The sequence below is a fragment of the Schistocerca piceifrons genome, chromosome 10 (genome assembly GCF_021461385.2).
Source record: "Schistocerca piceifrons isolate TAMUIC-IGC-003096 chromosome 10, iqSchPice1.1, whole genome shotgun sequence".
NCBI lineage: Eukaryota > Metazoa > Arthropoda > Insecta > Orthoptera > Acrididae > Schistocerca > Schistocerca piceifrons.
The window spans coordinates 33,982,924-33,995,311 of record NC_060147.1 but is presented as its reverse complement, the minus strand read 5'-3'; the positions used below and the strand labels follow the sequence as shown (position 1 = coordinate 33,995,311).

Here is a 12,388-nt window from a genome sequence, read left to right as displayed (position 1 = left end):
AAAAAACAAAGATGCTGTGACTTAGCAAATAAGAAAGCACTGGTAGATACACACAATAAAAAACACACAAATTTCAAGCTTTCGCAACCCACGGTTGCTTCATCAGGAAAGAGGGAAGGACGAAAGGATGTGGGTTTTAAGGGAGAGGGTAAGGAGTCATTCCAATCCCGGGAGCGGAAAGACTTACCTTAGGGGGAAAAAGGGACAGGTATACACTCACTCACTCACACACACACACACACACACACACACGCACACACACATATATCCATCCGCACATATACAGACACAAGCAGACTTCTGTCTCACTTCCCTGGGGCACTCCTAACAATATCCTTGTCTCTGATAAACATTCGCTGTCAAGGTGAAAATTATGCGTTCTGTTACTTAAGAAGTCTTGAAGCCATTCATAAATATGGGGATCTATTCTTTATGCTTGTACCTTCTTTGACAGTCTGCACCGGCACACCATGTCGAACACTTCCTGGAAATCGAGAAAAGTGGAATTTACTTCCGTGTAACACCGAGACGGGAAGGATAGGACAGATGAGCCCATACACCGATAGGTTTTTATTTCCAGGTGTATCATTATGGGAACTTTTCTTATAGTGTCAACCAATACCGTCTCCCATAGTAACATAATTGAAGACATTGCATGTTAAGCTATTCTGAAATGTAGAGGTTGGCGGAGGAGAGGAAGGTGTGGTAATGCTGGTTTGATAAACCAGTCAGAAGATTGACGATACAAAAATACTGCTGACAATAAAGGAAGAAAAATCAGAGTTTAAAATCATGCTGGTAATGGGGTAGGATGAGATGGAGCACAAGCTTAGACGTGGGAAGGAAATTGGCAGTACACTTATTTGCTACACCACGAAGATGACGTGCTACAGACAGCGAAATATAACCGACAGGAAGAAGATTCTGTGATATGCAAATGATTAGCATTTCAGAGTATTCACACAAGGTTGGCACTCTTACCAATTGAAAACGTCTGGTCAATGGTGGCCGAGCAACTGGCTCGTCACAATACGCCAGTCACTACTCTCGATGAACTGTGGTATCGTGTTGAAGCTGCATGGGCAGCTGTACCTGTACACGCCATCCAAGCTCTCTTTGACTCAATGCCCAGGCGTATGAAGGCCGTTATTACGGCCAGAGTTGGTCGTTCTGGGTACTGATTTCTCAGGATCTATGCACCCAAATTGCATGAAAATGTAATCACATGTCAGTTCTAGTATATTTTTCCAATGAATACCCGTTCATCATTTGCAGTTCTTCTTGGTGTAGCAATTTTAAAGGCCAGTAGTGTATAAAGCACGTCACAGGAATGCAAAGAAACAGTGCAGTTGTCGTCATAATGGGGAAAAACAGTGATTTATATGATGTACAAAATGGCAATGTCATTGCCTTTCGGGCAGAGGCTGGAAGCATTTCTGAAATGGCTGAATTTGTAAACTGTGTGTGTGCCGCTGTGTGAAGTATACCGTGTGGCAAAACGGCGCTATCCAAAAGTGACGCTGAGACATTTGTGGTGCACCACGTACCATAGATGACATGGGTGAACAACAGTAGCAGAGATTAGTATGGGCAGACAGATATGCAAATGCCAAACAACTGACTGCCTAGATGAACCAACGAGATACCAACAGCGTCACATCAATGACTGTTCAGCAAACGTTAGTACGTATGGGCCTCCGTAGCAGGTACCTGGCTGATGCACCTTGGCTGACTGCTGTTCATTGGCAAGAACACAACTGGACGTCCACGGACTGTGGCGACAGGTGCCCTCTTCAGCTGTATCGTGTCTCATGCTCCATCAGACAGATGGCCATTGTGTACGGGGTGAAATATCTGCAAGCAAACACCCTGTAACCGTCATCAGAAGGGTCCAAGCCAGAGGAGGGCGTGTTACGGTCTTATAAATGTTTTTGCGGCATCTTCTGCTGGATGATCGCATCATTCTGTACAGCACAATGGATCGACACAAGTGTGCTACTACCCTTGGCCAACTGTGTCGACCGGAACATGCACTTTTTCCTTGTCACGATGGGACCTACTAGAAGGACAATACAGCATGTCACACAGCTTGCAGTGTATGTGCGTGGTCTGAAGAGCACGAGTGTGAGTACTGTACTCCCCCGGCTACTGAGATCCCCAGATTTATTTCCAATTGAGACTCCCCCAACTGGGTTGTTTGCACCACAGATACTCAACCGAGAAACGAACAAGCTGGCTACATCCCTGGAGTCTGCACGGCACCACGTCTCTTTCTGTACCTTCCAGAACCTCACGGACGCCCTTCCTGCGTCTCTCACAGTGGTCAGTCCGTGCTGCAAAACTAGTTTGACACGCTTGTGACAGCTTGTCACATTAATGTGACTGAGCAGTGTGTAACGGCATTTACCTTTAGCGATTTAGGGAAACTGTGCAAAACCGAAATCTGGACAGCTCGTCAGGAATGATGCCGTCTGCCTGAATACGAGTGCACCACCTTACTGCCACTTTAACCACCTCGACTGATTCTAGTTCCTATGCTTTCTCAGTGACATCGTGGTGAGCTGGTGCAAAGGGGGCATTCAAAAACTGTCCAAGAGTCTATGAATACACACCTAGGAAAATGATGAATATACGCAAAAATAGATAAATATTCAAGCATTAAAATGATGTATCAGTTAGTGAAAATAAATGTTTCTTTCTGTATTTAAAAAAAGTGGCTTTTTCCCAACAGTTTTGCTTGCGTATATGTTTGACACATACAGGTTGTATCAAAAAGAATCATCCGATTTGGCAAGTGTATATTTCTGAAACTAATAAACATGTACAATGAATTTTGTTTTTTGATGAACGGGAAACTCATAGATGCACAGCATGTGCGGTATTCAAATTGTTCCCACACTGCAGTGAGTTTGTTTTGAGTTACACCACAGCTGCTGTTATGTAAAGTCTCAGTTCAATCATTGTTATTGGTAACGGAGGCACACAAACATAGTCTTTTATAAACCCCAACAAGAAATAATCACATGCAGTCAGGTCTGGTGACCCTGGAGGCCAGTAATGTAAGGCTGAATCATTTGGTACAGTGTGACCGATCCACTGTTCGATAATCCTTTGATTTAAAGCTTCCCCCACTTCCAGAGGTCAGTGCGACAGTACCCCACCCTGTTGGTAAATTAAGTCATTCGTATCAGTCTCCAACTGTGGGAAAAGGAAGTTCTCAAGCATATCAAGATACGTGCTTCTTGTAACAGTGTTCTCAGCAAAGAAGTGGGTGCACACTGCTGCTACATAGCATGAACCATATAAAACTCAAGAGTTTGCTCTTTCCAACAGTACATTGATCACGCACAAATCTCAAATAACATAATAGTCGTGATTTTTTTTTTTATAAATTGGATGATTCTTTTTGATAAACCCTGTATACTGAATATGCATCCTTCATCTCCTCCCTCTGTGTCCATCCCCCCCCCCCCCCCCAATCCACCTCATCCTCCCACCTCTATCTAACTCCTGGTACTCTCTCTATATCTCTTCACCTCCTTCTCCCCCTCTTTGTCCACTTCCTCTACCCCCTCTCTCTGACCATATCCTCCTCTTTCTCCTCTCTCTTTCCATTTCTGTGTCCCCTCTTCCTTTTTCACCTGCCCACTACCCCTCTTCACCTTCCACCTGCCTCATGCAGCTCCCCTTCTTCCCACCTCCCCCCTCTCTCTCTCTCTCCATTTCCTCCTCTCCCCCCTCCCCCTTCCTCAGTCCATAACCTCCTCTACCCATTTCAGCCAGTCCCCAGTCTTTCTAATCAGCACATGTAGCCCTTTGGAATGCTGTTCAATGAAGTAGTGCAACATACTCCCACAACACGCCTGTCATGCAGGGCAGCCTACACACTGGAGTCCGGAAAAATCTTTTCTTGCCCCTGACATGTAGGCTGCCATGCAAAGCAGGTTGATTTGACAGCATTATACTGCTCTCTCACAACATGCCTGTTGTGCAGGGCAGCCTAAGTGCCAGGGGCTGGGGAGAAACATTTCTCCCCATATCTCTACTCCTATTGGAGCTAGGAGGTTATAACCTCCCACAGTGCTGTTACTTGTGATGCCTGCTGTCCCAGTACCAAATTTGCTTGCATTTGATTCTGGCATTTCAGACGAGATCCCAGACATACACACTGCTTTTTAAGAGATAGGAAATCTTATTTAAGGGCTCACCCGAGGAGGGAAAGGTGAGCCGCAGAGTGAGTGAGTGTGTGTGTGTGTGTGTGTGTGTGTGTGTGTGTGTGTGTGTGTGAGAGAGAGAGAGAGAGAGAGAGAGAGAGAGAGAGAGAGAGAGAGAGAGAGAGAATCACTAAGACACTAAGAACTCTAATGAACCACAGTACTTACCACTGGAAACAGAAAAACCTGAATGGTGAATAATAGATATCAAATTGTAGTCTCCTACACCTCTTCTGAGACTCTGTAATAAACCAAAAGTCACACTGATTAGTAAACGGCATTAAGTTACAAATGTAGAGAGTGCATCCACTCTATTAACACAAGAAAGAACATTCCATATCCACATCTACATACATACTCTGCAAAACCACTGTGAAGTGCATGGCAGAGGATGGTTAGTTCTGTACCACAGTTTAGGTTTCTTCCCATTCCAATTGCATACAGGTCGCGGGAAGAATGTAGGGTGTCAAAAAAGTCAAAGTAGTTTCTGAAAGCACATCCTCTTAATTTATTCACACAATGTCAAAACTACTGTAAATAAAATTTCATACGTGTAGGACCCAGCAACCCATGCCAACTTGTATTGAAACATATCAGTACCTGCTAAGGAAGACTAACATCTCTATGTGTTTGTATTCATTTGTAACATTGCTGGTAAACATACTGTTTTTTCAATACATGAACATGTTAGAGAACTATGTATACTAGTTCTAATATAGTTATATTTTTAATAGGTGGCATAAAACATCAAATTGGAGATTAAAAACTACCCTCTAATGGATAAGCTCTGACAGTTTTATTTTATAATATCCGAGAAGTGAATTTAACTCTCAACAAAAGTGTAAATCTCACTATTTTCGAATGTATCATCTGTTGTGTATACCTACCAAATCTTCACCTAATTAGGCTATGTGGAGAAACTAGTGAACCTATATCAAGTGTAGAGGGAGTTACAAAAAATACACAAAAACCCAAAAGTATTTGAACAGCACTGACAAGAGTTTGTCAATAACTTAGATAATTTGTTTGACCTTACACACGCCAATTTGCTTCAATTATTGAAAATAAATGAAGGTAGGATCATCTTACAGTGACAAAGAGAGCCAGGTCGGTCTGTCACAAAACGCTGTCTAATGAACAGGAAAGGGCCCATAGCTCAAAACTATTGAGGAAGAAAAGTGACATGCTAAATATTTCCATGCCAACTTCTTTGATAACATATTACAAGCTGTTACAAAAATGACTGATCATCTGATTCTGTATTTGCAATAAGATTTTCTAACTGTGATTGATAACATACAACCCGGACCCGGTAAAACAAATACTTGAAAATTAATAGCAGCACTAGATAGGTGTCAATTAAGTACGAGAGACTCTGTGTTTATTCTCGAAGTGATCACTCAGGCACTTGGATACAATACTGATGGAATTTCGTATGGAACAATGAATCGTATTTCTTGACAGCACAGGCAGTGAGATATCTTAATTTTTTTACATTGTGTAAAAGAACACTAGAAGATTTATCTTGTCTGTATCAAGAAAACTTTGGAATGAAAACATAAATAATAATGTTATTTTGATGTTAAACAATAAATAAATATGTTTTGGGTATATTAATGTTTCATGTATCAAATAAACATTAAGTTCTAGAATGCTGACCTACTCCATGAGTACATATTTTTGCATCTCTTGTTTGGAATCGAGTTGGCAGTGTCATCATAAATCACAATAACATTTATTATGTGAGTTATTGATGTCGCACAGAAAAAAAATAGAGGGTAAGCATATTTGATTTCGTGAAAGAAGAAAATCTCCTATATGCCTTGACATATAGCTCCATATTCTCACTTAATTCCAGCTTCTTCACTTAATGTTGGTTCTTGAAACTCTCTAAACAGGTTTTCATGGGGTAACTGGCATCTAAGTTCGAGCAAAATTTCAGAGATCCTCTTCTGTGAGTCAAACAAACAACTAAACCCATGCCCTGTTCTGTAATCAAGGTTATTACAATTAACTGAAGGAATTTCACAGATTTGCTTTAGCTATATAATTTGACATACTGTCACAGGGCTTTGCACACACATAGAAAAACTCAAAAAGGTGCTTTTTTTTTTTTTAACAAGTGCCCCATATGCGCCCCCTAAAAACTCTGCAGATATCAAGTTAATAATCAAGAGCTTATGTTTGATGCAGCTTGCCACTATCAATTTGTTCAAAAGCACTGTTAATGCGAGCTCACAGTTATGATAGGTTTCCTGGTAGAGGAGGTATATACACTGAATCTTTCACATAACCCAAACCAAAAAATTGCTTGGCATTTGGTTGGGAGACTGTGGAGTTCATGACACGAATTGCTGATCACCGACCTCACCACGACCAAAACATCAGTATCCCAATTTCCTGTTTAATAATTCACTAACATCATGATGACAATGGTGTGGAGCACCATTCGGTTGGTAGATAAGCCTGCACTGTCGGTCTACAGTTGTGGCATGAGCCTATTTTCCAGAAATTTCCTGTAACGGTCTTTTCACACAAGAAAAAGGTACCATTTGGAATGGCTTCTCTCGTGCTTAGACTGTCAATGCAATATTATCATTTAAATATATTATCTGGACAAATGTTATGAAAAGGATAGTTGCTATTCACGATATAGCGGAGATGCTGAGTCACAGACACTCACAAAATAAGCTTTCAACCAACAAGGTCTTTGTTAAAAATAGAAGACACACACACACACACACACACATACACACACACACACACACACACACACACACACATCTGGCAGCTGAAGCCACACTATGAGCAGCAGTGTATGATGGGAGAGGCAACTGGGTGGGGTTAAGGAGGAGGCTGAGGTGGGGAAGGAGATGGATTTCAGGGTAGGGGTGGGGATGGTGATATGCTACTGGGGAGCATGCAGGGACAAGGTGGGGAGAGGGTAGGGCAGGTAGGTGCCGTCAGGAGGTCAGACAAAGGGCAGGGGAGAGGTGGGAAAGGCGCAGGGGGGGGGGGGGGGAGGAGGTATTAGTCATTGCCTCACCCATCTAGCCCCTTCCCTGTTTCCATTCCATAGCCCTCTATTCCACCAATGCACCCAGTCTTTTTACTTCTCTCCTTTTCCACCAACCCCCCACCTCTCTTCCCCACTCTCTGTCTAACCTCCGGATTGCACCTACCACTCTAGTCTCCTTAACCCCCGGCCCCAGTAACCTCTCCCATCCTGCACTGCTGCCACTGCTGCTGTTGCTGCTTCTTCTGCTGCTCTTAGTGAGGCTTCAGCTGCCAGAGATTGTGGTCATGTGTGTGTAAGTTGTGTTTCTGCGTGTGTGTGTGCTATTTTTGACCAAGGCCTTGTTGGCCGAAAGCTTATTTTGTGACAGTCTTTTCGTTACGCCTATCTGTGACTCAGCATCTCCACTATATGGTGAGTAGCAACTATTCTTTTCATAATATTGTTACATTCCGTCCTGGGTTTTCCATTGTTCGATTTTATCTGGGCAATGTATTCCTGAAATTTCATTACTCTACATGAATTATTTCTTGATGTTTCGATTTTTTCCATCAGTATGTCTGTTCAGAAAGTTTTTAATATGTATGTGACATTAAGTGAAGGCCATTATCCACTATTTTGTATGTGGTGAAAAGGTAATGCCTGAGAATTGGTATTCTTGACACTGCGGATCTTTAGAATATTGAATTCCCTAACGATTTCCGAAACGGAATGTCCCATGTGTCTAGCCCGAACTACCATTCCATGTTCAAAGTCAGTTAATTCCCATAACGCATCCATAACCACGTTGGAAACCTTTTCACATGAATCACCTGCACTGCCATTTTATACCTTGTGTTCATGATACTACTGCAATCTGTATATTTGTGCTGTAGTTTGATCAATGAAAGTTAACTGATGTTTCCTGCTTCAATAAATGTTGTTAAGGATGAGACTTGATCAGCACAGCTCCATTCTGGTCCAAATACAGCTTATTCAATAAGAAGGTTCTGCAAGATCCGTGGGCTAATCTGACTGTATAGAATTCCTTCAAGGAACTGGTAAATAGGCGACTGGGCGACACTTCTTAGGCTTGTCTCATGCCTTCTAAGGCTTGAGTATTAGTATGATTTTTGATTGCTTCATTTTTTTTTTTTTTTTGTTGTTGTTGTTGTGGGGTTGAACCAGTTATCATACTGTCAGAGGAGAAATCGACCAGCCATATTTTTGCATAGTTCCCACTGTGCAGAAGAAATTTTGGATGAATTTCATCATTTCCTGATGCCTTTCTAGGTTTTAGCATTTTAGAAGCATCAGAAATTTGAGATACAGAGAAAGTTTTTGAGAACCGCTGCTTTCGGTCATTAAGCGGAGGTCTGTTAACTCACGTCATGCTGACGTAATCACGTCAGGAACCTTTTCATATGAATCACCTGAGTGCAAATAGTAGCTCCGCCAAATGTACTGTCCTATTACACTTTGTGTGCACGATACTTCTGCCATATGTATACGTGCATATTGTTTGTTAGTGTTCTCTTTGAGCAGTTTAAGTTTGCGTATGATGTATCTTGTATGAGTTTTATCCCTTGGTGCTCTTGATGTGGACAGTCAATGTGACACAATCCTATTAGATAATGTATGGATGTTGTCCCATACTTTAATTTTGTTTCCACCCAACTTCCTTAGTAATGACCATGCTTCTCTACTTGATGTTTGAAAATTGAGTGTCTCAACAGTCTCTATCCACCTAGTACATCTGGTTGTACAGAGGCTATGAAGTAGATTAATGCTATTCTGGGTCACTGCTTTTCAGAAACTCATCATTCTGTTTCTCTTACTGTCTTTCCAAGTTGGAACATATAACTTCTGGTAGCTCCTATGGATTGCATTCTTTACTGCATTCATCATAGCTCCAACAAGTCTCTCATAGGTTTTTGCTTTTAGGGGAATCTAACCACGACATTTTCCAGATTTTTAGCAAAACACCCCACTTTGCTTATTGTGTGTATAGGTAATGTCAATACTGCTTATTTCATATCTCTATTTTTCCAGACCGTTATTAAGTTACACACTCATCACTGGTGGCTGTTTATTTTGCTTTTATGTCATCATAGAATTTTTGCAGTCATGTATGGAGATGATGTATTTATTTTATCTGGTTTCCTACATGTCCTTGTATTGTTAAGAATGAAACTAAGTGTGCTGTACAAGGGCCGTTTGATGATTCTGGTAAATTTCCATCAAAGAATGGAACATTTTTTGTGCGTCTTTATGGTTGGTAAGCTTGATTATTCCTAAGATGACATACAGAATTTCAAAAATATACAGCATACAGTTCATTGTTGTCAGCTGTCTGAATTGGTCAGTGTGTCAAATGCGATTGAAAATGAAGGAAACAAAGTTTTGTGCTGTACTAAAGATTTTCATTTGAAGGGCTGGACTGCTGCATAAATCAAAACAAAGCTGGATGAAGTTCACACAGACTCTGCACCATCATTGAAAATCATTTACTTTTGAATTAATGAATTTAGATATGGTCGGACAAGCATTGAAGCCAACACATGTTCTGGCTGACCATTTGAAGTCACTGCAAAGGAAACCATCAACAAAAAATGGCTCTAAGCACTTTGGGACTTAACATCCGAGGTCATCAGCCCCCCAGACTTAGAACTACTTAAACCTAACTAACCTAAGGACATCACACACATCCATGCCCGAGGCAGGATTCGAACCTGCGACCGCAGCAGCTGCATGGTTCCAGACTGAAGCACCTAGAACCATTGAGCCACAGCAGGCCGAAACCATCGACAAAATCATGGTATGGTAATACAAGACTGCCAAATAAAAATTTGTGAGATTGCTGAGACTGTAGGAATCTTAATTCAGCAAAAGCAAAATATCCTGCCTGCAGAACTGGCTATGAAAGGGTGCCATGATTGCTCACAGTCGACCAGAAGAGCACACAAAACATTTCAACACAATGTCTAGTGATGTATACTCGCAATCTGAAAGGCTTTTTGCACCAATTTGTGACTTTTGATGCAGCCTGTATCCATCAGGAGACACCACAGTCCAAACAGTAGTCAAAACAATGGAAAATGTACTGAAGAAGACAAAGACCATTTGTCAGCTGGTAAGTTGATGGCCAATGTTTTTTTGGGATTTCCAAGGAATAATACTCACACATTACTTGGAAAAAATGTGCTATTGCGCTTCACTGTTGTTAACGACTAAACTGCATGAACTAAGCTCTGAACTGGTTCCTTATCCACCCTATTCACCAGACTTCGTTCCAAGTGATTTCTGCCTGTCCTATAACTTGAAAATTTTGCTCACAGGGAAGAAATTTTCATCAAATGAGGAAGTGCTAGCTGCAGAGTTTGACAGAACCTACTTCTCCAATGGGGTGAAAAAGCTGAACGATTACTGGACCAAGTGTATATTCCTCAAAAGAGACTATGTCAAGTAGCAAAATGAATTGTTTACAAAAAAAATTCTTCCTTTTTTACCAGACTCATCAAACACTCAAACACATCACACTTAACACCATTCATAACAGTACATGGAGGCACTGGCAACCAGATACAATTAATACATCTTCTTCATAAATGTCTACAAAAATTTTACAAGGGCATGAGAATGAAATAAATGGCTGCTTATAATGAGTGTGTAGCTTGATAGCAGCCCAGAAAAATAAAAATATAAAACAAGCAGCCTCATCCTTGACTATATATACATATATGTCATTTACAAACTATGTGATATTTGTTTCCAACTTCTTATTTTCATATAGCCTAGAATACTGTTGACAGGAAAGTCATTCACATGGAACTGCAAAGTCAGCAGCACTGTTACACACTGTTGATAAAACTGTTATGTTATCCCTCATGTGATGACAGGTGAATTTGATGACAAAAATGTAAGGAGTTACATTACGAAGAGCCAAACTAATATTAACAAACCTCTGTAGAGATGATCGTCACATAATGGGTAGTAAATTTTTCACTCCATTTGGACCCTGAATCTAGGGAATTTCATTTTTGCTGCCTGGAGTCTTGAAGACTGCCTCTTTGTGAGGGTGCATGCTTCGATATTATAGATTAATACTGGTATTAAGTAGCTACTGAACATGACAGATTTTGCTTTTTCTGGAATCATGTCCGATAAGAGAATGCTGGTAGAATTCAGAACCCTTTCAGACTCTGTCGATAATGATCTTTGTAAACACTTTCGAGGTACTGAAAACTGTACTCAGACTCTAGCTAGTGGACTCGTAGAGTCACGCTTACAGTATGCCCATCTGCGTTGACTGCCATCACCATTGTCTTGGTCTCACTGATATGGAGGTTGTATTCCTGGAACCAGTATTTCCACACAATGAGTTTGGTGCAAACTACCTCTTCTATTTCACCACAGATCATGACATCATTATCAATGGCAACTGCAATAAGATAACCAAAATCTTCCATTATGTTCTTTATTATACACACATCAGAAAAAGTGTAGCATCACCTCATTTCCAGGAGTTACGTAACCTGTACAGAAAATTGGAACAGAGATCAACATACACATCGAGAGCTTAAGAGGTGGTGGTCCAGATTGCTGTACACAGTGGTACCTCTAATATCCAGTAGCACGTCATCTTCAATTGATGCATGCCTGTATTCATCGTAGTTTACTATCCACACGTTTATCAAGGCACTGTTGGTCCAGATTGTGCCACTCCTCAACGGCGATTCAGTGCAGATCCCTCAGAGTGGTTAGTGGGTCACATCATCCATAAACAGCCATTTTCAATCTACCCCAGGCATGTTCGATAGGGTTCATGTCTGAAGCACATGCTAGCCACTCTAGTCGAGCGATGTTGTTATCTTGAAGGCAGTCATTCACAAGATGTGCACGATGTGGGTGCAACTTGTCATCCATGAAGACGAATGCCTGGCCAATATACTGCTGATATGATTGCACTATCGGTCAGAGGATGGTATACACGTATCGTACAGACATTACGGCGCCTACCATGACCACCAGCGGCGTACGTCGGCCCCAGATAATGCCACCCCAAAACAGCAAGGAACCTCCACCTTGCTGCACTCGCTGGACAGTGTGTCTAAGGCATTCAGCCCAACCAGGTTGCCTCCAAACAGAATCTCCAACGATTGTCTGGTTGAAAGTGAAG

General features: G+C 41.5%; 1 protein-coding gene across 1 annotated transcript in view; it reads right to left on the bottom strand.

Annotated features, from left to right (window-relative positions):
* Positions 1-12,388, bottom strand: part of LOC124719082 (ubiquitin carboxyl-terminal hydrolase 29-like) — a 433,479-nt gene that overhangs the window by 27,253 nt on the left and 393,838 nt on the right. The window contains exon 11 of the mRNA XM_047244762.1: positions 4,383-4,455. Within this exon, the coding sequence (XP_047100718.1) occupies positions 4,383-4,455 (73 nt within the window). The remainder of the gene's footprint in view (positions 1-4,382; positions 4,456-12,388) is intronic.